General features: G+C 38.9%; 1 protein-coding gene across 5 annotated transcripts in view; it reads left to right on the forward strand.

Annotated features, from left to right (window-relative positions):
- The window catches only part of DOK7 (docking protein 7), a 59,852-nt gene that overhangs the window by 19,024 nt on the left and 15,999 nt on the right, over positions 1-24,829 (forward strand). For all 5 annotated transcript variants that reach the window (XM_031504586.3, XM_077782732.2, XM_085577633.1 and 2 more), the window contains 3 exons: positions 1,811-1,918; positions 3,377-4,251; positions 23,078-23,120. In XM_031504586.3, coding sequence (XP_031360446.2) covers positions 1,811-1,918; positions 3,377-4,251; positions 23,078-23,120 — 1,026 coding nt within the window. The remainder of the gene's footprint in view (positions 1-1,810; positions 1,919-3,376; positions 4,252-23,077; positions 23,121-24,829) is intronic.

Here is a 24,829-nt window from a genome sequence, read left to right on the forward strand (position 1 = left end):
ACCTGTCTGGGTTGCACCATAGGTGCTGGTGGCCAAATGTGATTTCCTTTGGCAGAGGTCCATATGGAAGCACTGGGGGTTTCATTTCGGTAAGCACTTGCACAGATTCGAACTAGTCAATGCCTAATGTGAGCTGTCTTGCAGTGTAAATAGGAATGGATACCTAAAGCAATCTACATCTAACAGTCCTATTTTCTGTCTGAGCTGAGACACACAGAGGTCACAGACCCTGTTTGTCATGGGCATTGTTGCCTGGTTTCTGTTAGAACACCCTTGGGTTACACTGTATGTTGTTACAGATAGATTGTATATATCTTGGTTTTTCTGCTCATTTTACCCAGATTGCAGACTGCCAAAGATGGAAATCTCCTTGACATGGGTAAGAAAAGCTAGAAAGTTCAGCATTGTCATTTCTGTTCCTACCCAGAACAGGTCAGAATGGGAATATGGTTAGGGAGGAGAATTTGTTTCTTGGGGCAGTTTATAATTTAAACTCCATGGAGCTTCAGCTGACCTGGCAGTGCTCCTTCCCCCAATTATGAGCTTGCTTTTACTGCTGTGTTGACAATATCAAAACCAAGTCTTTTAAAACTAAAAGACCTGGGTTGAAAATGAAACTTTTATTTCATTTTTCCAACTGGTTTTTGTCTTACTAACCCAATCACAACAATGTATGTTTTCATCCTCTTTTCCTCTCTTATTAAATGATTCAGGGTTTTTGTGGTGTGCTTCTACTGCCCAGTTGATCAGATACACAAGAGCAGCAGTTGTGAGGAAGCTAATCTGTTTTTGCTGCCATTAATTACTTTTCCTATGTGTTTATAAGAATCACTGAAGTTTCTGATGATGAGCAAGTTAACCAACCATATCCTCTGCAACTGCTGAACATGACACACTAAGCAGTGCTATTTGAAGGAATCTGTAAGGTTTCTCTTGGGATAATGGTTATGATTACTTCCAACATGTGGTTTTATTGTTATGTCTGCTGGAAATAAAATGATTTGGAGGAAACTGGCCTGTTTTACTGATAAGACTTTCACATTCTGTTTAACTTTTGGTCTTTTTGCTGTTTTTAGGAATATAATGAGCCACCTTGAGTGAAATAATCTCAGCTGAATTGGCAAGCTTGCTAAAATGTATGGGGAGAATCCATAACAGTACATTTTAGAAGTTATATCATCCTAACTTGTCTTGTTAAACATGAAGATGGAGAGCCACCAGGTTGCTTATTTTATATCTGACATCTGAACTTAAAGACAGTCTGAACATCCAACTTGAAAGCAAAGTCTTTGTAAATAGATGATCTGGATTGGAAGATGTCAGTTTAATCACTCCGATTCTTGCTTTATGATGTAGATTTGTAAATTTCTAGGATAAAAAATTTGGTGTTTCTGATTGTTAAAATTCCCAGTGAATCCAGTGAATTCAGGACAGATTTTATGTGGGTCAAATTAGATTTCAAGTCATCTAGGCCTGCTGGATGCTAAGTATTTCTATTGACTATGGTGCTGTGCTCTTCAGTGTTCTGTCCCTGGTGATAACTGTTACAGACATTGGTTATAATCTCTGAAAATCTTTGACACTTTTAAGTTACTGTGTAGCACATGTCCAGGATGGGATTGAAGTCAAATTGTCCCATACATTTTTCCAATCCTCATTTCAAGTATAAGAATGTAATTTTCTCTTTCCTTATTTTTTATTTATTTTCCACATTACCTTATTTATTTATTTATTTTCCACATTACCTTATGTATTTATTTATTTAATTTATTTATATGTTTATTTATTTATTTTCTGTTTCTTTTTAAAGATCCAAGTACAAACCCAGCCTATTCAGAAGAAAGATTGGCTCATGAAGCTTTGCAATTAGAAAAGCGCTTGAGCTTGCTGTCCCATACAAGTCGTCAAGGTAGTGGAGGTAAGAAATACCTTTAATTAAATAAAAATATACTATGTTATGTTCCTTCCTGCGCAGGCTTTTAAAGTTGTATGGTATGTATTATAAGATGTGGAGCTTACAATAAAAATATTAGGGAAATGGTCAAGACATTTGGTTTGTTATGTATCTTGTGAGGCAGTTCTCTAACAGTATTGTCCGAAGTCCTTTGATGGAGACTGGATGTTTCCAACTCAGCAAACTGAGTTTTGAATCAAACACCATTAACCCAGGAAGCCCATTTAGGATGCTGGGTCATACTGAAATTTTGCATGTAAAACTTAAAAATAACTGTCTGCATCAAATCTGATATTTCCTTAATACCCTAATGCAGCCTGTGAGATGAACTCGTATGGCTCACACATCAGGCTTACATCTGATTTTTGCAGATTTTTTTTTCCTCTGCTATCTGTACATGCCTTTTCTGGGGTTGTTAATGTATCAAAGTAGATTTGGTGTCTAGCAGTGGATTTGTAAAAGGGCCTGTGCCCTGAACCACCATTTGAGCTGTTTAATAGCCAAAGTCAGATCATCCAAACACCTATTTTGCTCTTGACTCTAAAGCCTGCAAGCCTAAAAAATGCCCCTGTGAAGATCCTCAGGATTGTGATTATGTGCTTATATACTTGTCCATGGCTGCTTTGGCTTAGACACTGCTGGGTAATGTGACTGAATTCCAGTGAGACTTCCTGAGGTTTTTCTTAATTAGCATATAACTACTAGACTTAACTGAATGGATAGAAAACAAATGAGACTTGGTAGATAAGCATGCCTCTTTTGTTTTTTTTAATTGAGTCCCTCTGGTCTGAAATTATGGCCCAACTTCATGTACAGTTCTGCCCTTGTGCTACAAGAAAGTGGTTTTGTATTTGTTTGTGATGTTTGTGTTTTGTTCTTGTCCTCTTTCATGCCAATGTTTAATTTTTTTCACTCATATTCTGTCTTTGGTGGGAGTAATTACCCGTTAAAATGCCTTTCTTGCAGCTGTCATTGAGGAAAACTATCTTGCAATATAGACATAAATATAGATAATATAGACAGAAGATATTTTTGTATATAGATGTGTAAACATTTTTATAACAGTATTATTTTTATTTGTACAGTGATCTATGACTGTATTTTGGTACAGCAACCCAATTAACTGTATGAAAGTAAAATATGTTTGAAAAGGGGAGAGTTTGGTACATAAACTTTAAAAGTTTAGCCTCAAATGCATTATGTTCCACAGTGTGGTAGGGTTATGGTGAGGTAACATACTATTGCAATTTATTTTTCCCGTGGGGCTGTGAGGTTATTCCAGGAATTCTGGCTTTCTGATGGCAGTTCCATTTACAAAAAGCAGATGGAATCTCAGGGCCCTTCCTGTTTGTACATACTTGCCATGCTTGAGTCTGTTGATTGTGTTTTACACGTAGGTTGATGTGTTTCCTTCTTTTCTAGGAGATGACAGGAGTATTTCAAGCTCATCTTCGGATACCAGCCACTCGGATGTCAGTGTTGGGAGCAGGCTGACAGTGTGGCCTGAGCAATCTTCAGCCAGCACCTCTCAGGAGAGCCATGGGCTGGCAGCTGCAAAGGGCATTCACCTGGGAGAAGAAAAGTCCCTTCCAGAGGGGGCACGTGGCACCACTAAACCCCCTCCGAAGCCACTCCGATCCAGACAGCTGCAGGAAATCGGTCGTCAGAGCTCTTCTGACAGCGGAATAGCTACTGGTAGTCACTCTTCCTACTCTGGGAGCTTCTCTTCCTATGCTGGGAGCTTAGACATTTGCCATGGTGATGAGTTTGGATCATTGCTAAGCTTGCCATTGAACTTTCCTTCAGATCAGAGTCTATGTACTTGCCCTCACAGTGAGGCCCAGAGAGGTGTGGGATCAGAGTATCAGGTTCCCAGCTCTCTCAGACACGTTTATGATGTACCCAGGAGTGTGTTACAGGCAGCTTCTAAAGAAGTGCAGCTGAAGAGTGCAGATTCCACGCTACCCAAGGACCAGGCCCTGCCAGCTCAAGGTGCCAGTGAGCCAAGACTGCTACTACCACACTTGGAAGCACAGAGGGGACATGAGCACAGGCAGCACAGAGGGAGACCTTCATCCTTACTCACAGAAAGCAGCAAGGACTCAAGTGATGAGACGTATGTGGATTTTGTTTCAAGGTGGTCAGACACAAAACCACAAGGACAGGTGTCAGACTCCAAAAGTAGTGAGCTGTCACCACCTGGTGGGGCCTCAGCTGACCCCTGTGACACATGTAGCCCCCACCTTGGGATGACAAGAGCTCTTTTTTCATCTTGTCCAATCTGTGGTGGACTAAAGGTAAATACCTAACACTGAGCGGATGCTAACGAACCTTAATTCATAGAGCATGATTAATTTAAAGTTATGTAAGTTGTAGGTCATAAGTAATACTGTTTCCTTTATACTCTGAACAGGTAATAACTTATTCTGTTGTTTATGCTGAAATGGAGAGGCTTAGCACATGGTTTCCTCAAAATCTGTGCCTAGTCAAGGAAACACTTGAGCAATATAGACCACAACCATTACTTTTAAATCAGCCAATTTTGGCTTTGGGTGCATGTAAGTGAAAGAGAAGTTTTGCAGCCACTGGATTTGTCATATAATGGCAAGCAAACACTGACCTGTCTTTCTGTGGGTATTTAGAAAGAAAGAAGAGAGGTCAAATAGTATGTGCTGCTCTTAAGGAGATCTGAGTACATACATTTGTTTTATTGATGTTTTTGTTTTCTTGGTCACTGTAGTTTGAACATACCTTGCACAAGAAGCCAGGTTAGACCCATTTCACACTGGAGAAACACAATATAGTCAAGTCAGAATGGTAGTCTGGTTCTGTGACTGGCCAATGACAGGTACTTTAGAGCAGGTACACAAAATTTCACTAGCAGTCTACAAACAGGACAATTTATTTGCAGAAAAATTTATTTTTGATCTCTAGTCACGTAAAGACTTAATGCCTAAACTGTGGAGGTTCGCTTGCCTTTCCAAACACATTTGCCAGTATCTAAGAATTTGATATTCTTACAAATTCTTTTTAGGCCTGCTATGTTCTTGTCTTTTTATGGCAGTAATCTTTATACATTAATTATACATTGTATGAAAATGTATCTGATTTTATCCATGCTGGAGAAGATTTTTTTTTTTTGTGAATGTGTTCGCTAAACTTGAAGAGTGTAAAGCAGCTGCTTGTATTAGTGAAAGGCTGGGAAGGTTAGAGGGAGTGCTTAATTTAGGGAATGTGTGAAGCAAGGATTCAGCAAGAGAGACTTCTGCATGAAGAATTAAACACAGCCATTGAAGTGTGTGCATTTAATTAAACATGAGATTACATAAACCACTGCTATGAAAAGGGCTTGAATGCCTAGTAGGTGATAAAAAAAAAATGTTATAAATTTGAGGGATTGTTTTCATCTCGTTAGGTGTTTCATGCATTTGCATCATTGAGTGCCTTCACATGTTTGCAAACTAGAAAGCTCTGTCTGCCTGAGCCACTTGCACAGCCCCATCACAGCACCTTGGATGTTACTGTGCCGTGTGCCTGCAGCACTTGGCAGGTAGGGAGGCACTTGTGGGAAGGTTTTCTAAGGCTGTGGTCAGTAGGATCAGTGATCTTCCAAGGCCATCCTTGCCAGCCACCTGTACCACAAGGCCTGTAGCCCAGTTCTGGAAGTGTAGCTGCAGGCAGGGGGTGCACAGCCAACATTAGCTGTTGGCTTCCTGTGACTGCTCCCTGCAGTCAGGGAGAATTTGGGAAGAATGACCAAGACTGATTTCTGGAAGGGCTCTGCTTTGGGATTAGAAAGCTTAAAAGTGGCTTTGTTATAGGCAGGGAGGAAAGAAGTAATTCAGGTACAATTAGCTCAAGTGGTCTAAATGTTTCTGGGTGATCCAAATTGTTGGTTTAGATGTGAATTTATCAGATCTTACCCTGGATATCTGTGGAAGATGGGAAGCTGAAAGTGACTATTCCATTGGATATCTTCAAAATCATTAAAAGCAAAATTATGTCACTACAACTGCCTGTTGACCCCAATGACATAAATACTCACATCTTTTATTACAAAATGCTGTCAGGTTTAATGGTGTTTCTAGCTGCCATAATAAGTTGGCAAGAATTTCAGATATTGTCTATATGTAAACAAATTTAGTGATAAACACTGGTGCAACCTTCTTCCTAACTGTTGTTTTAGCATGAGATATGCACATCTGCTTTTTTTTTAAGAACCCATTTATAGGCAGTCACGAAAGAAGTCTCATTAAATGAAATGATTCATGAGTTTGTTTTTACTTTTGAAAGAAAAAATAACCCTTTGATTCACTCTCTTGAACTGTCATGAATGAGTTATTTTAGTATTATTTAATGGACGCTGTCTTTGGCTTTTCTTCTGATGAGTTCAGTGAAAGCACAAATCCATAGACTGTATCTAAAAATGATTATTACTCCTTGTACTTTGAACAGAATATATTTAAGTTAGGGTCAGGAAGAGTTGATTTATGGATTAATGAAAACACCAGGTTTTCATGTTTATTCAGATTCGTGTTCAAAAAGCTTTAATGTGCCAGTGTTTGGAGTTCCTTTGGAATTTTGAGTTATGCTGTTAATTAAATTGTGTTAATGGCTTTTAAATGCCTACTATTTAAAGTGACCCAAGTAAGAGGAAAGTCTGCAGCAGTAATTAAGGATATAAGCATTTGTTTGTTGTGCCCTTTGGTACAAATGGAGGTTAGGTTTGGGCATGTGGCGTGTGCATGTTGGAGTTCAGCATGTGAAGAGTTGGAGAGAGGTTGCAGGTGAAGATGTTAATATGTGAAGGGCATGGTGGGAGTCCTGAAGAGGATTGATTTGTTAGGAACCACCTGCTCCTCTAATGACAAGGATGATGATGAAAACAGGGAGAACAGACCCTGGGAACGTGCCAAAGCTCAAACAGAAAACAGGGCAAGGAAGCCTTTCTGTCACTCTGCATGAAAAATAGAACCAGCATGAAAAGAGTTACTAAATATTGCTTCTATTACTTGTATATTGTATTTATATTAGACACTGGGGGCTAAGGAGCAAGCATGCAGGGTGATTTGCTTTCTGTTGTACGGAATTGTGCTGTGCTCAAGATGTCCTTTACAGATTTCCAAGGTGTGCTTTTGCTATTGTAATTTGACCTAGTTGATTTCAGTGCTGTAGATGATTGCAGAGGTGAATTAATTGTCTATTGTAAGTATAATTTAAGCTCAGAATTGGTTGTTACAATTTCTGAGTAAGCTGTAGAGATTTATTATTAGACTTATTATGTTTTTAACTACTTAACTAATACTAATTTGATGAATAGAATTTCATTGTATGCTTGTTGCTCTGTAACTTCTTTTGATGCTATAGTTTGAGAAATGTCAACTTTTTTATAGGTTTTTTTTTTCTACACCACCATTGCTTGTAAATTTTCTTAGAAGTATGAAAAATAAAATTATTTTCCAACTGGTTTTGTCCTTTTCCATCTGACAAGTGCTGTGTCTCATTGTGCTTTGCTTTTTGTCCCCTGACCTTCTTCTTGCAAGTTGAATTAATATGGAGTGTTTATGGCTGTCTCTTCATGCTACTTAGTGTTATACTCAAATAACTGTTGACAGCTCCAAATGTCCCTATTAGTAGGAATTACATTTATGTATGTCTAGCTCATGCTAAACTCATATTTATGTCAGTGGGAGTTCTTATTTATGTAGAAATATAGTCATGAGTACTGCTTTGGTAGTTAACTTGCTATGATAGAGGGGAAAAGAAGTTGTCATTTTGTGTGTGGCTGTTGTCATCAATCTCTCTTGGTATTCAGCCACCGACTTAAGTTGATGATTTTAAATTACCAAGGCCTCCTTGGGGACAATATGGTCTCCAATTAGGAGCTAATCTACCCAAATTCTCTGTGAGGTACTTGTATAATTCCTGCTATCACAGTGACTCTGTGCCTCAAACTTTGAATCTCCCAGCATATCTGTAGTAAGTGGAAATACAGAAATGTGGTGGTCTTGATGGATAAAAGGGTTTTTTTGCCAGGCAGTGGGATCCACAGCTCTGAGGGGCTGAGAATCCTTCCCTACACAATCCAGGGAGGACTGGCACCTGCCTTGGGAGCACGTGGATCTCAGTTTAAGTGAGGAGTTGGTTTGGCTAGGTGGTAGAATATATATTTAACTCTTTCAGTCTGTCGTGTGCTTTATTTTGCATTACAACTCCATGGGAAGGCATGTGCATGCCTTGAGCAGGCTCTTTACTGCTGTGCTTGATCGTGCAGCCCCACATCCCCCTTTCAGAGCTGGTTAACCACCTACAGCTTTGGGTGAGTGCAGAGTCTCTGGGTTCTGGAGAAACTGTGAATATCTGTGTGTTCCTTGTGTACTGTAGACCAAGGAGAGAGATTAAGCCTAGGGAGAAGCACAGATGATGTGACTTCAGGCAGAGAAGGGGCTTGAACTCTAAAGCATCCTACACTGACTTGCCTGATACTAATTTCACAGGGTCATAAGCATCTTGTCACTGGGTTGGGAATATATCCTAAATCTTCCAAATCCTGTGCAAACCCCTTAACCCTAGAGTTAGCTGGTGTTTCTCTTGTCATTGTAGATGCTGCTTTTGAAAGTGGTGAAAGAGAAGGCCTGTAAGGTGTTAACTTTCTTAGTGAAATCTGAGAAATGTCAGCTGCATGACTACATGGCCATATCTGTGTAACCGAGAATGTTTTAATTTTTTTTGGCTTTTAATCAAGTACTTTTCTAATGCAGTACTAAAGCAGATACTAAAGAAATCACAATGTACTGTTATCTACAACCTTAATTTAGCTATTTTTTTTTCTGTTGGGAGTCATTACCTCTTTCCCCAGGAGACTGAAAACCTTATGTGTTTACCTTGTTCTGTGTTTATTTCCATGCTTTCTCTGACAGTGTAGGAACATGATTATTTGTAATTGCACATCTTTTACCTCTCTTTTTTTACAGTATTGATGTGTGGTGCTGTAACATTTTATGCTTCCTCCCACCTTTAAAAAAGCTACAAGCTGTCTAAATTCTCAGCTGAGAAGGAGGCATTTGTCATCTTCTACAGCATTGTTGCTACTTGTATTTCTGCTCTAATCCTAGAGCTCTGGGCAGCTGGGCAACATGCTGTCAAAACTATAACAGGAACAGTTTGCACCTCAGAGCAACCTGGAAGTCTGTTGTTATTATTGACCTGAATTATGTGTTTGTGAAGTTTTTGTATCTGGGTCCTGCTGACTTTTTGCATGAATTAGAAAACTTGCTTTTGCGCTCTTTTCTTTCAAGATTTAATTCCTGTTGTTTTTCTCTGAGTCCTGACTGTGATACATGAAGCAGCAGTGATGTGCATCTCCCAGCACGTGTCACCACTAAATGAGGTGCCTGCACTGGACAATGATTTGGCCATCTGGCATTTTACTTACATCACTGTTATTGTAAAAGGCTCTGAAGGCTCTGAAATTTTTACAATAAAGTAGTATTTTTCTTCAGACTTTTCAGAGATTCAAAAGCATCTTATAGCCCCAACAGCATCTTTCTGAAATAGAAGAAATCCATGTTCATTGCTGTTCTTGACAATGAAATGCAGTCATTTCTGGAGCTGGACAAAAGCACCCAATGCTGTGCAGATCAAAGATGAGCAAAAGTGTGTTCCCCAGTTGACGCTGACAGAAAAAAGGGGCATAAAACAGGTGGATGTAGTGTCAGGCTTAAAACTATATTAATTTTATTTTTGTTTTTGTAGTTTTGGCCAGGAGCCCAAGTCTATTGTAGAGATGATCTCCATCCTCTTGATCTTATCTCCCATCCAGGTGTGCTTATGCACTTTGTAGAGATACTGGTTAATGTGAGCTTGCAGGAAAGCAAGAATTTTTTTCTTCCCAGTTCCCCATTTAACTTGTACAGTATTGTAATGCTTCTTGGCAGCTTTCAGGCTTCACTCCCAAGTAATCAAGAAGAGACCCAGCTTCCTTTTCCATTGCTGTTGCTGGTAAGAGCTCACCTAAGTGACCCAGCTCTGCCAAAGAGTGTGCGTGGAGGAGGTCAAGGGGTAAGAATTTGGATTTGAGATGTCACAGAACACATGAGACATGCCAACCCTACCAGGGCAGAGCAGATCTGACTTGCTTTCAGCCCTGTAGGAGGTTACCTTATTTTTTATCTAAAAAACTGTACTCAAGGTACTCTCCATCTATCATGAAAGAATCCTCACAATTTTTGTGCAAAGAATAAGGGTTTTAATCTAAATTTGGAATAATAAGATTTGGCACATCTTGGGATCTGGCACTAAGGGGAACAGAGAACCTGTGGTCTGTAATGGGAAAAGGAGTGCCTGCCACAGAAGCACTGGTGAGTGAAATGATAACAATGTCAAGAGAATGGAGCATCTTTCCTTACATGAGGGAATGCAGACAACATAACTCAGCAGACTTCATTCTTCTGTACCAAACACAAGTGTAGCTGGATTGCTTTTCTGTCAGAGAGCCCTGGAGAACTTGATAAACCACATTATTGACCTTCTATCCCCATCACAATCAAAAAACGGGAAAATTGGCTTCCTCTCCTAAATAAAATCAAGCTGGATAATAGCTTTTATTATTACTAATACCAATGGCTACTTCTTCCTCTGTTAGGAGCAGCAGCTTTTCTGAACAGAGAGAAAGAAATGCTTTGAAGGAGGAGTTCATATGACAAGAAAAGGTGGAAAAAAATTCCCTTTTCAATGTAGCGTTTGTGGGGTTTCTGTTTTTGATTCAGCTGTAAAGGAGACTCTTCAGATTGTTTGGAATGTGGCCAAAATGGGAAAATGGAAGGCTTTTTTTTTCATCTTTCTATCTTACCCCCCTGCCCCCCTCTCCCCCCCAAAATAGAAATATAGAAATCCATTTATTTCTGGAAAAATTCAACAGAATCCTACAAAGTGTTAGTAGACACTTTCTATCTTCGTTTTCTAAAAGGGAGAGAATAAAATTCACCTGCAGAGGAAGGAAAGAGAGGAAAAACATAGATGTAAAGAAAGCATAGATTACATGGAGCTGAACTCAGGGGAAGTGAATAACTCCAGTAGCAGCCCTGGATTGAGATTGCCAGGTGTGATTCCTATATGGTTTAGCTCCTTTTAGCTCCTTCTAGAAGATCATTAACAAAGTTACTTTCAAAAAACCTCAATTCCTTGACTTGCATTTCTGAAAAATGTTTGTAATGTCTGCCAACATTCTATTTTTAAGGTTGTACATTAAAAAGACTATGCAGGAAATATTTTGTTTTGATTAACAGTCAGTGATATCAAAGTAATTGCATGGCTCAGGAGGAATTGGTGAGTGTCAGTAGGATAGCAATCACTTCAATGAGATGTCTGGAGGGCTGACAGCAGCTCCCTGTGAGTAGATGAGAGGACTGAAAATAGATGCTCAGTAGGGGTGTGACCTTTCCAACCAACCTTTTTTGACAGAGCCACTTAAAACTGGAAGTATGCAAATTAGAAGGATGAAATGTGTTCCAACAACATTAAACAAGCTTGTCCACAACTCAGGATAAGATATAGGAGTGGAATTAGTTTTGGTAATTCAAGATTCACAATATACTTATTACTTCCAGATATCCATGGAAATGCTTTCAGCCTGGCCAATATCATGTCAGCAGAATTACAGTGAGTTGTAATTAATTGTAATCAGATTATATCTGAAGGTATTGGTTGTGTTGTGGTGTAGGCAAATCCTTACTGTTTGTCATATTCAATCCTATTCCAAGTTACGTTACTTTAGTCATAAAGAGCAAATAATTTTTCCAGCTATTATGTTTGTGAAATGTAATAATATGGTAACAACATCTTCGTATGGGTAATGCAGTTTTGAGATTTGTTAGCATGAATATATGTGGCAACAAATCTACTGAGTAGAAGATAGTTTATTACCTGCTCCATTGAACCTGCTCCATGGTTTCATTATACTGAAACCAATTTGAGGAATGAATCACTGAAATATATTTATATGTTCAGAACTGAATGAATGCTTCCCATAGGCAAAGAAAGTAGTAAATGTGCCTAAGCCATTCTGATATAAGAATGCCTACTAGTTTTCAGGATGGACTGTTTTTAAAGTTCCTTGAGATATTAGGCATTGATGTATTATGCAGAATTCTGAATGCTTCTCCTGAAATTCCAGGGAACTTGTTTAGAGGAGAAAGGAGAGGGAATTCTCTAGAAGCCCAGAAGGAAGATAAGAACGTCAAATTTACCTCTCATGCAATTGTACAGTTACAGTTCTGACCAAAATGTCCCTCTGAGTTGAGCAGAAGTCTTGTGCAGACTTCAGCTCCTTTCTTCTGACACTCCTAGAAGCAAGGCCACTGAAATCAGTGTACCTAGAATGCTCACTTCATTTTGGATGCATGTGAGTTAAATAAAATGGATCTTTGATATTTAAAAGAGGCAGATTTCAAACCCTGTCTTACAGTAGAAGAGGGGAATTGACTGCTCTGGACCTCAGGGAATACAGAAAGAATCCATACTGCAATCTGGTGTTCTTGCTCTGCTGGCTTAGTGTTGAATGCCTTTGACAGACCTGCCCACCATGCTATAAAGCTGCTTGTCTATAGCAGACAGACTGCTGGCAGGAGTTTGTGATGGCAGAGTGGTGTTTTGGGTGCTGTCTCACTTTTTATAAAGAGAGGTAAGAAGCTTGAGATTTGGACTGATGCAGGGATTTTGTGTTATGGTGTTCTTGTGACCAGCTTACCTCGCTCTATCTGTGATATCTGTATTTGCTTCCCAGGGCTGTTGTCTGATGGGATGGTGTTTCTACAGGACTCTGGATCTTGAAAATTCTGTCCAAGTGCTAAAGATTATATTAAATGCAAATTTATATGGCATAAAATTTGCTTGCCTTTTAAGAGAACTGTGAACAGGAAAGGAAGTCATTAATGAGGGTTGCTAAAGACAAAAATCAACCTGCCAGGACAAGTAGCTGCTCCACAATTTTTGTTTTAAAATAGTGAAAAAGTCTATCAATAATTTTTATGACTTCAACAAATTGTTGAAAGCCATTTTCTATTTAATGAAAGACCACAAAGCAGTGACCCTGAATAAGTTATTTCAAGAGAAATTATTTTTGTGTGTCAAATTGAGTTTGAAGAATAGTGCCTTTCAAGAACTGCAGTTACCAGAAAAAAAGTTGTGCATGTGGGACCCTTACACTCAATTGATTCAGAAAATCTGAGACTGAGGACATGGCAGTTGAAGATCAGTTCCTTCTAAGAACAGGATTAGCCTGAGGGCTGAGCAACTTTTCAGCATTCAGAAAGGAGCAAGGTATCCAGAACATGCTTGAGGATATGCCTGAACTTCAAGCCAAGTTGCAACAACAGAGGGAGGAAAAAGCTATACCAGTATGTTTTCTTAATGTATTCTTTTCTAAAATCGTTATGGAGAGACATATTGCATAAAATCTAATTTTGCTAATTTTTTGGACGCAATGACTTTCTTCCCCCAATTTCTCTTATTAGATCAAAAGCCATTTTGACCAAACAGAGATTAGGTAAAACTGAGCTCTTCTCCAGTAAGAGGTGTGAGAGTGTATGACTGCAGGGAACTTCTGGAGCAGTGTTTTTGGTAGCCAGTTAACCCAATTGAGTTCCCATGGTTCTGGCTAAACTTAGCTTGAAATTTAGGAACTCTGGGTAAGAACCAAGGTGCCACAGTGAAACCTCAGTTACTTCACCTGGCCAACTGAGTAAATAATTTTTAAAGTGTGAAAAAAGCTCTTTTTACCAGCTGCACACAAACTTTTCTGCTCCATTCCTAAATTGAACTATGGAGGGAAGTTCTTCCTTGCATTCTGGCCATCCCTGCTAGTGTAACAACATTTTGTGCCTTGAAAAAATATCTTACTTCAGCCAGTAATTCAACCGGTGAGTGTAGGACAGAAGCGTAGAGAAAAATGTTATGTAGAGCTACTGGATTTTTTCTGTCCCCTTTGGTTCAGCTCCAGGGAAATCTAATGCATCAATACAACAATGCAAAATCTGTGTATGTGTGTCAAAGACTGAGCTTCCTTGGGTGGGATGAGAATGTTAAGGTCAAAATAAGTGTGATTAGTATGATAAATGAAAGCCAGGATGTGTGAGTGAATACCAGTCATATATAGGGTTTCTAGGCTGCAGTAAAATGCCTTTACTGCATGCAAGCTCTGCTTGTATGTCCTCCTGGACTTATCTTTTATGTCCTTCCACAGCTTTTCGTCCAAAAACAGGGTAGATGAAAGAAAGCAGACCTTGGGACTTTCTCTGCAGAAGTTCAATCCCACTCGAGCCCAAAGTGTAGATAGAAAATGGGCTTTAAAGTTGACTTTGTGCTCCTGAGTATTGTCACATGAGGACAAAGGGTTATTTGCAGGATAAAATGCAGCAGCAAGCTGTCAATCAACTAAAATGACTGTTTCAACAGCTGGGAATCAGTGGGACATGAACTCTGGCTGTGTTCCTTCTCCCTAGCCACATCCTGTGCAGTAGTCTGGATTCTGTGGAATCCTCTGCTAATTCAATGCTGATTGGAAGCAATTTTGGATGTACAGATGTACTAGAAATTTGAGCCTGGAAAATATTAAGGAAATATAAACCTTTTCCAGATCTGGTTTATTAGAAGGATAGAGAAGTCCTAAGTGGGCTATATCAGGGCTAGTAACTGTATACTTGAATCCCCTGTAGCACAAGGAAAACATTCCCAGATGAAATTTGCTGATTCATCTCATTCCTGGAGACATAAAGTCAAGCAGAACACACATGCTACAGAGATAACTGCTATAGGAGGCTTTGGAAAAAAACTACAGATATAATTGTGCCTAATAATTTATTGCACTGCTCTCTGATATAGAAGAAACCTGGGAGCAGCCCCCATGGATAGTTAAGTATCTGTATCCTTTGAAGCTGTGCAGCTTAATTACAGTTTCATTACTTTTGACAAACCATAATTTCAGTGATGGGTTGGGGATAAAGAAAAACACTTGTCTTAATTTTACTATTTTGAGCTTTTCCTCCCTTATTTGTCCCTCTACCTCCATCCATTTCTTTCTACTGATGATCACTGATTATCTTGTTAATAATTTTTTTTCTGGAAGAAGTTGACTAACTATAGCTCTAAGTGTGAGGTTGAAAAAGGAGGAAAATGAATGTGAAGATCATATTGCAAGGCTTTCATTTTTGTTCTTCATAGGCCCATAATTAAGCCCACTCTAGTTCTCTTTGTGGAACAGGATGCACAGGTTATAACAAGGATTCTTTTCTCTGTGTCTTTATGTGGAATGGGCTGGAAGGAAGGAATCAAGTAACTAGTCTAATGTAAATTGGCATAGCTCCATCAGCTACAAGACAGGCACAAGTGTAATTTTAGTGCCAGCAGAAGATAAGCTCACACTGTGGAACAACAGTCTTTGGGGATATAGAGGAAGAAAAAGACTTTTCTTAGGGCTTTCCCCAGGTGAATGTTTCAAAATGGTAATTAAAGCATAACATAAACTTTCTCCATCTCCAAGAGCCCTCAGGGGCAGGTCTAATTTGTCTCTAAGATCTGAGACGTCACTTTGCCAACTTTTGAAATGTTTTAATTTGAGTCCTCTATTTACTGTCACTGCAGCTGTAGAGTTGTAGTTGAACAACTTTATTTGCAAAAAGGGATCCCTTTTCTTCACTAATAGCTGACTTGGATTTTAAATCTTGTTGCAAGCAGAAAGCTTGGGTAAAGGTGTACTTCTTGCACTTTTGTGTGTAAATTTTCCATAAATTGCTGCTTTGGTAACCACAAGAGCAAGGCCACCTGAATCCCTTTGTGAGCACGTGTGTCCATAGGTCCATGTGATAATGATGGTCCTGGTTTATCTCCAGCCTCCCCAAGCCTCCTGCTCCATAGTAGTTCTGTACTGGCTGTGACTACCTTGAAATGGGGTAATGCTCTGACTCAGAACTCTGTGGTTTCTCCTGGGCTGTGCTGTTCTGAGAAGCTCTACAGCAGGACTTCCATTGGCCAGATGCTCCTGCAGGGCTGAGATGCTCTGTGGGGGCACAGTCAGTCTTGTGAACTTTAAAATGCAAAGAGAGAGGATCATGTGAGGGATGCATCCCATCTGTGAGCACCTTGCCTCTCCTGTTGTGTGCTGAGCAAGAAGAACGAGCTGAGAGCCACACACTGATTATTGCACAGCAGTCAAATCTGCTGTTTTCATAGCTGCTTGGGCCCATCTCAACCTCACTTTCAGCTCAGGAGAGTTTTGCCTTATGTGGTTTCCTTGGGTGCAGAAAGAGTGGAAATTAACAGATCTGTTGTACAAGGAAGCTCAGGCTATCAAATGTGGGGAAACTGAGTGTATTCTAAATAACAAATGTTCTTGCAGAAGTGTAATGCTACCCCCTGTTGGAATTTGGGATATATGAAACATAAACCAGAATACATGGAATTGAAGCCTCTGACTCTGTGTACATTACTTTGTTTCCATTGCACTTCACAAAACTTTAGAAATGCCAATCTCTCTAAAAAAGTATATTTTAAACATAAATAGGAATTTCTTTTTCCTTCCAGTTACCACTGAATTAAATTTAAAATATTCTTTCATGGTAAAATACAGCTACAGACACAAATGCCTGTCGTTTTGCTGTCTTTCTGTAAGAATACAAATGTATAACCTATTAATGTTGATTTTTATTGTTTACAATCATCTCTTCATAAAGGCCTTGCAACTTCTAAAAGAAAAATGCAGCCTGTCTCTTTGCATGGCTAAAGCTACAGTGTTTGCTGTGATTCAGCTGCAAGCTGAGGAAAGGCACTCTTGTGGAAATGGGACTGGCTAAAGCAATGCTGTGCTGGACATTGAACAGTCTGGAAAAGTGTGTTTGATCTCTTGTGCATTAGCACTGCAGCAGTTTCTGTCTGTGCCTTAGGAGAGCTGAGCTGAACAATGCTCTGGGAAGGGGAAAAGGGAATGTAATGTTTCTATGAAAACATCTCTAAAAAGCTGACAACACTGTTTTGAATTGGAAAATCTGCTGTGTGTCTTAATGCTTAAAGTAAAAATTGTTCCTTTTCATAAAACCGTAGAATATAATCTGCTACTGTAAATCAGGACAGCTCAGCTGAGGAGTTGGGGGGAGCAATGTAGATTTTAATTACCTGGAAGAATTGTTTGTCTTTATTTTGGCCTAAGAATATATGACATACTGAACTTCAGATTATATTGAGGTGTTTGCCTTTGTTCTTAGGTCTCATAGTTGCAGAGAAAGCATTTATCACTTCTGAGATGAGAGTGGTTTATTTTAATGGTCATTGTGTAAGGCGTCGATAATGCCCTGAATGGTAGGATGATTATTATGAGATACCTGGTCAAAGATGAGGCAGTGAAGGCTGATGTTAATGCATTGAATTATGTACCTAGAATCAATTCACAGGGGTATTTGTTAGGGTTCTGTGCTCTGAAGTTAGGAGATGCTGTGACCCCACTGTTAAGTTTGAGGAATATATCCTTTGACATTTATATATGGTGTTTTTATTTTTCATGAAAAATTCTTTTTAGTTCCTGTCTTGTAACTCGTCCAAAATTCTGCCTGTGTTTATCAAATATATTGGATTAAAACTGGTTTAAGAGGCAATTTGCTATGTCTGGTGTAGCCATTTCTCTGGCTGTAATTCTTCAGCCTAGTCCTGCCTCTTTCTGTGGAAAGTCCTCCTGTATCATGAACCAGGAGTGAAATGTTCTCTGACTCTGTTTCAGTGTCTTTGTCCTGTGAGGTCTCTTCAGAATCTTAGATGAGCTCATCCCTTCAGCAATATTCATAATCTTTAGTGTCCATCTTTCCATTTGAATTTCTCATACAGCTCTTCCTAGAGAATCTGCAGCCTCTCTGCAGAGTGTCACAATATTTATCCCTACAAAATCTCTATGAAATAATCAAGTGCTCTTACCTGTATAAAAACCAGTGCTTCTGAATTTTACCTGTGGTTAAAGAGTAGAGACCCTCCAATTCACAGAAGTATTAAATAATTTTATTAGATCTGGAGCCATCATATCAATCTTTGAGAAACAATAAGAAACTCAAACCTTATGAAATTAGTACAAAATGGTAAGACAAACCCATGGATGGAGGTGGCAGAGTGTCTTTATTTTATTTCCATGTTATAACTTGTACTTTTGGGCATGTCTCTGTAATCACAAGCTGTCTAGCTGATATTGCTGTTGGGACAGTTCAGGAGAGTTTGGTGTTTTGTGCCTTCAGACTTTGCTATCGACCTGGGGTGATGTTACTGCTTTGGGCCAGCTGTACATTCTCCTGACTTATATTTTTTTGTCTAGCAAGTATGCAAGCTTGGCTTGTAGCAATGCCTGGAGACAGACACAAACATCACTGATGTGTTTGCACCAGGTATTTTATGTGCCTTGGATGGTATTGCATATCTGCTTCCTCTAGAATTCTGTCTGAATACTTCTGTGCATAAGGAGATATGTGTGTGATGTTAAAAGGTTGTTTTTTAGGTTGAAAAGTTAAGCTCCTCAGTGTTGAGGAATTGACAGATTTACTGTTGCTCATGGCATCTTGATTGTAGCCACACATGTGTCTCTCTCGTGCAGTGAAGGAAACAGATGCCCCATGAAAAAATTGGAATGTGACCATGTAATTGCATTACAGTGCAGTTGTTCAGCACTCTCCTAGTGTGACTGTCCATTGTAGTAATTCTAGGTCTGCTTTTGAAAAGCAAAAGACAAGAGCAAATCCTGTGCCTTGTTGCTGTGTCAGTTCCCCCGTGGGCTCATATATATTATCAGTAGCAGAGCTTGAAATTTGACCCTTCAGTGTTGCAGCTGGACAATCTGAATTTCTGCTGCCTGGCAGATGGATCCAGCTACTGGCTTTTGTGGCAGGGAACTCAGCCCAGCTTCTCTTTCTCTCCCATGAGTGGACAGCTTCAGAGTATGCCATAGGCAAGTTGTGTCATTTTTGGAGGTAATGATCACGTTCTGATGTTAATGGTTAATGGTGTGACAAGAGGCTCCTGGCTGCAGGCAGCTGGGAAGCCCAGAGCAAGGAGCAGGAGATGCTTCTCAAAAGCATATAAAAAATCACAACTGCAGGAGCCTCTGCAAAAAAACATGAGAGAGAGAAGATAGCAACACGAGTCTGGACTAGAATTAAACCATATTTTTGTATTTGGTTGTTTCTCACCTCTTGCTTTTTAAACAAGACCTGTAACTTCTAGATGAGCAGAGCTTGATTATCCCACAGGGATATATTTTAAGGGGTATATTTTAATATGGCACAGCCCACGGCTTGCCAGTGCCACTCAAATTGCCAGCTTCATGCCTCATAAAATAGCTGATGTTTGGGCTTGGCTGAGCAAGTGGAGATGTTTCTCGACTGACTTCAGCAGTCTTTCTGTAGGGAGGCAGTTGGCTTGCAACAGATGAAGCTGAGTAATCAGGAGTTTGTGGCTGAAATTGGAGCCCTGCACCAATGAAACATGCTATGGAAGGAGTTTGTTTCATTTAGAGTTGTTAGGAATGATCATAGAGTTTAAAAATTTTGTATCTTTTGTTCTAAACCTGATCAACTGCTGGGTGAAACAGCCCACTAAGGCAGATGACCTTTAAAGGTTGCTCCATGTGCCTGTAGTTATTGACCTTTCCTGGGAACTTTGTTTTTCTTGTGGCAGCCTAAGAATTCAAGCTTTAAACTTTACTGTGATTTAGAATAATAGAATAAATCATTGTCTTTAATCCTTACAAGAAAGGTACTATAACTGACATTTTCATTAGGGACTGGTTTCTTTATGCTGAAATATCTGAGCTTTGCAGAACTTTAGACATACTTTTTCTCTTCCATTTTCTAAAAGCACTTTAAACATTTTTTTGCGACACTGATTTCAAAACCTTCATTCAAAATCTCTCACTGAGCCCTTTGCTCCTTTGTGAGGTTTCTGATGGTTCAAGTTTATTGTAATAAACTATATTATGTGACTGTAATCTGCTGCCTCCCTCTACACACAAGCGATGTGAAGCAGTTGGAGGGTTGTGATGATGTGCCACCAGCTACACACAGCAGGCAGAGTGTTTGTTGTTGGAGAAATCTGCTGACAGTTCCTAATTTTCAGGGATTTTGAGTCATGATTTTCATGGTTTCCTCTTGAAAAACTGGATATTTTGCATAGCCTTGTTACTATATAATAGCTTTAAAATAAAGGGTATAAAGGGAGAGAGAGGAGAAAAAACAATCTAGATCATCTATCTCCTCTGCAAAAATTAGGCATTTGACCAATGTTGCAATCAAGCCTCTGTTTATGAGTACATTTTTGGAATGTGCAGAATAAAAACCTCACAAAGCAAATACTTTCTTCTATTACTGTCAAGTACAAAGTCCTGTTTCATAACAAGACAAATCTGGGAGCCTCTCATTTATGTTGAACCTTTCTTCTTCAAGTGTAAGGACTCAGATTAGGGCAAAACTTCAGATGTGTGCTTAGACTAAGGCAAGAGAGACCTAAAAAGCACAGACTATTTTGTGCTGGAAGGTGCCTTTAAAGGTCACCTAGTTTAACCCCTCTGCAGTGAGTAGGGACACTTTCCACTAGGTCGGGTTCCTCAGAGCCCCATACAGTCTAATCTTGAATGTTTTCAGGAAGGGGGTATTTACAACTTCTCTGGATGACCTGTGCCAGTGTTTCACCACCCTTATAGTAAAAAAATTTATTCTTTATATCCAGTCTAAATCTATCCTCTTTTATTTTAAAACCATTACCCTTTGCCCACAGTCTGCTAAAAGGTCTGTCCCCATCTTTCTTATAATGTAAGCACTGAAGGCTGCTCCAAGCTCTCCCTGGAGCTTTCTCTTTTCCAGGCTGGACAACCCCACCTCTCTCAGCCTTTCCTCAAAGGAGAGGTGCTCCAGCCCTGCCATCATTTTCTGTCCATGCTCTGGACCTGCTCCAAGAGGTTCATCTTTCCTGTGCTGAGAACTCTCTCAGTAGGCGCAGAATAATGGAGCTATAAAAAGCTGCCAAACTTAGATGAGCTGAAAGAAAAGCTTTATTTCTAAAGATACACAGAGGGAATTACATAAGCTGTGGCTGATGAGGTGTGTCTGAAATGTTGACACAGTTATCAGGTGACTGGCATTTCATTCCTCTTGCCAGTGATGATAGAACCCTTCTCAGCATTCAAACCTACAGAAGCTTTTTCTTGGAAGTGTAGGTTATTACTTTTTAGGAGGCAAAATAGGAAACAAAAGTATTTTGGCTCTGTGAAAATGCTTGGTTAATACTGATCAGCTATCCATCATAGCCAATAATGGGAAAAATTTGTTTGAAGGCAGTATTTTTTTTTTAATTTTTTTTTTTTATTTTTTATTTATATTCACCTAACTTGCAAGATTCTGTCTCCTTTTTCTGCCACAGAGGTGAGCTTGCAAAACTGTTCTGGTGCTTTTTGTTACTATGAATCTGGCAAAATTTCTATAGCCAGGAAGCTGTGCAGTACAGTATCTTTGCTCTATTAGATGATCTGGATTTTTAGGCTGATCTTGGACCCAAAGACCAAAACTCCCATAAGCAGCACCAGACTATGATTAGGTATGTAATCACTGAAATTTTGTATAGAGATGAGTAGGCCTGCTCCTATGGGACAGTATTTTTAACTGCTGATTTTTTTAATGAGAACTGGTGTGATCAATCACATTTTTAATGAAATTTAAAGTCAGTGAAAATTTGAATATAATAAAATGAAACTTTAAAGCTAAAAACAAGGTGAGAGGAAGGCAAAGATATTCCAAATATACACAAAGGGGGAAAAGAAAACCCCATGAAATAAAAAAGGTGAGAGGAAGGCAAAGATATTCCAGATACAGACAGAAGGGAGAAAAGAAAACCCCATTTTGATTGTGAAAAGGATTATGTGCCATGGTGGTTATTTGTACACACTGAAAGAAATGCCAGGCTTAAGTTCTATTTAGCTTTCTAGGGCGACCGAGCTAATCTATGAATAATGACCCAGCATATCAAACCACTGCTTCTCCTAACATCAATCATTGAAGTCTACCCAAGATATTTGGAAGCAGAACATAAAAAATGAATGTCACCTGACAGCAGCCAGATCAGCAGCAGAGCTAAAATAGCCCTGGGCATGCAGCTCCTGGTGTGTGCTGCAGGGATGGTGAATATCTGCTTACCGAGGCTGCTGTACTGCTGGGTGGCTGCAGCCAGGCACACAGAGCCCAGCACTCAGCTCCTGGGCCACTGACAAAAGATTATATGTTAATATGAGGATATTTAACTTATATTTATGAGTAATACTATGAGGCATGCAGGCCTTAGGTAATCATGTTAGTTTTTGTCTGAGTATCATAGCAGGTGTAACAAAAGCATATGATTTGAGTGAGGTCACTTACCCCTTTTCTCCTCTGATGTAATCACAGGGTGGGTTGAGATCTGCATTATGTTCTGCATTTGAAAACCATGCACTTGCATTTGCACATGCTGCCATAATAATTTTAAAAGGCTCTCCTACAGGCAAAAGTGTGTTTTGCTGTGTTTTGTAGAATTATAAAAGGTAGCTTTTACATCTCTATTGTTCTTTCTGCTGTGTTGCCTTTGCTGTTGCCATTGCTGGTGAAACCTCTGCTTTACAGAGGATTGCAGCAGGAGGCCTCAGAGTTGCAGAAATAATAGGATATGATGCACGGAAAAGGGAAATTAAGACAATGTTAAAGACTGAAAAAATCACTTAATAACAAAACACTGCTTTTATTTTTTATTATCTCAGGCTCATTTCTTTATCTAAACAAAGCTGAGTCTTGTTTGATCTTATCTGATTTCTTATCTTTCCTATAATTTCAATAATACTTTAACTGTGTCCCACATCTGTTGTAATTTCACACATCAAACTTCTGTTGGCGTTTTTGCATCTTTGTCAAGTATAATCTAATATTTTCTGAAATGCTGTGGGATGTTTTTCTCTTTCACAAATGAAATCGTGGCCACATTTCTGATTGCTTCTCCTCTCTTCTACTTTTATATACCTTCTGTATTTTGTCAATTTTCCACTTCTTGTAAAAGATTTTTCATTCTAAAATTTTCTGTTTTCTTTAGGGAACAGCAGTATTACAGTCTGGAGCCTTACCAGCTATATCAGGTATGAGCCATTTAGAAACTTACTTCATTTAACAATGATGTTTAAGTCTCAAATTGTGATAAGAGAAAAGATTTATGGAAGCAGAAAATAAATACTATATTGAGAGGTGTCCTATTCATGGTTGGTTTTGCTGCTGCAATTCATGACTTGCAATTATGAAGTACATTGTAATCTCTAATAACCTTGGTTGAAAAGATTCATATATTTGTTTCCCCCTTTCTTTTCTTAATCTGAAGAGGTTCAAAGTTATTATTCTTTAAAAAGCTGTTTAGTGCCTTTTCTACTTACATGTTCAAAGAACAACAAGAATTTTTTTCTTTTTAGGCTGTATTTGCACTAAAGGCAAACATGATTTTTATGTTCAGTGTGTATAGCCAGTTTCCTAAATAACATAAAATCACAGGAATGAATCTTTACCAGAAGCAACTGGGAGATGCTTCTCTTGTGTCAGTGAAACTATTGATTGACCAACAAAATACTTAATGAGAGGGCACTGAGTATCTGGCCTGGAAAGATTATTTATCCACAGGCACTGACCATCCTGCATTGTGAACCTCTCTACCAGTAGAATGTGCTGGTCACTCGAGTTCCCTGTCTAATGCAGCCAAACTGGTCTGACACCTTTGAGTTATCATTTACTTCAAGGAAAACGTTTCATAAGCATTTAGTTTTGTGTGATTCCTCTCTGGGTTAGACCTTGGAGAGATCTGTGCAAAGAATTTGGTTAATATTTTAAATGCTTTTCCATTCCTTAAATAATTTACCTGCTAATTCATCAGATCCATTAAATTTCACAAGATGCCCACCTCCAACAGACATGGAGCTTTTTGTGCTTGGGTTTATTTACTACTTTAAAAAACCTTGGCCAGTACATAAAGCAGTGCAACTGATGGATTCTTGTGAGAACAAATCCAGTAAGATACTCAGGATCAGGAGGTGTCTCTGGTGAAGGTTAAAAGTAACTCCTTCCTTCTTCTGTCTTAGTAGGAGAAAATCCAGAAGCATTTAGCAGATCTTCTTGCTAGTTATTCCACTCAAGTCAGTGGAATTACTCTTGATTTATAGAGGTGTAAGTAGAAGCCCAAATTGGGTCATTAATTTTATCTTTCCCTTTGGTACTCAGGTTTTTAGTCCATCACTCAAATAAAAAAAACCAGAATATTTATGATTCAAGTGTGTTTAAATACAGGGAAACTTCTGCTGCATGTGGTGGGCACAATGTTATTTCTGTATTAATTTCAGTGTCAAGTTAATTTTGGGTGCAAACAACATCTGACAAAAAACTTAACCTCAGACTATTCATGCATATGAGGGAGTTAGCTGTTTTGGTAAAACCTATCACGAAGCAAATTGGAAATGCAGAAATACAGGATAGATTTTTATATCAACAGAGAGAGAAGATACAAGACTAAAGAAGTTTCAGCAGGTGAATTTTATTGTCTCATACACTGGAAAAATACAGTTTATGAAAATAACTCTTGCAGGAAAAATATAATTGTTTAAGACAAATGCAGCATCTAAAGCCAGTGAGTGAAATTTTATTTCTGAGGTTTCACCTCTCAAATGTTCCAATATAACAGTGCAATTTTATTCTTCAATGTTAAAACTATTTTTCAGAATACAAAAGGAGCTGAAGTTTTCTGTGTCTCATTGCATTTTTATTATCCTTAGATATTTCATTTAAATGAATAATAATAATTATTATTATT

This window comes from Lonchura striata, chromosome 4 (assembly GCF_050655825.1).
Source record: "Lonchura striata isolate lonStrDom1 chromosome 4, ASM5065582v1, whole genome shotgun sequence".
Lineage (NCBI taxonomy): Eukaryota > Metazoa > Chordata > Aves > Passeriformes > Estrildidae > Lonchura > Lonchura striata.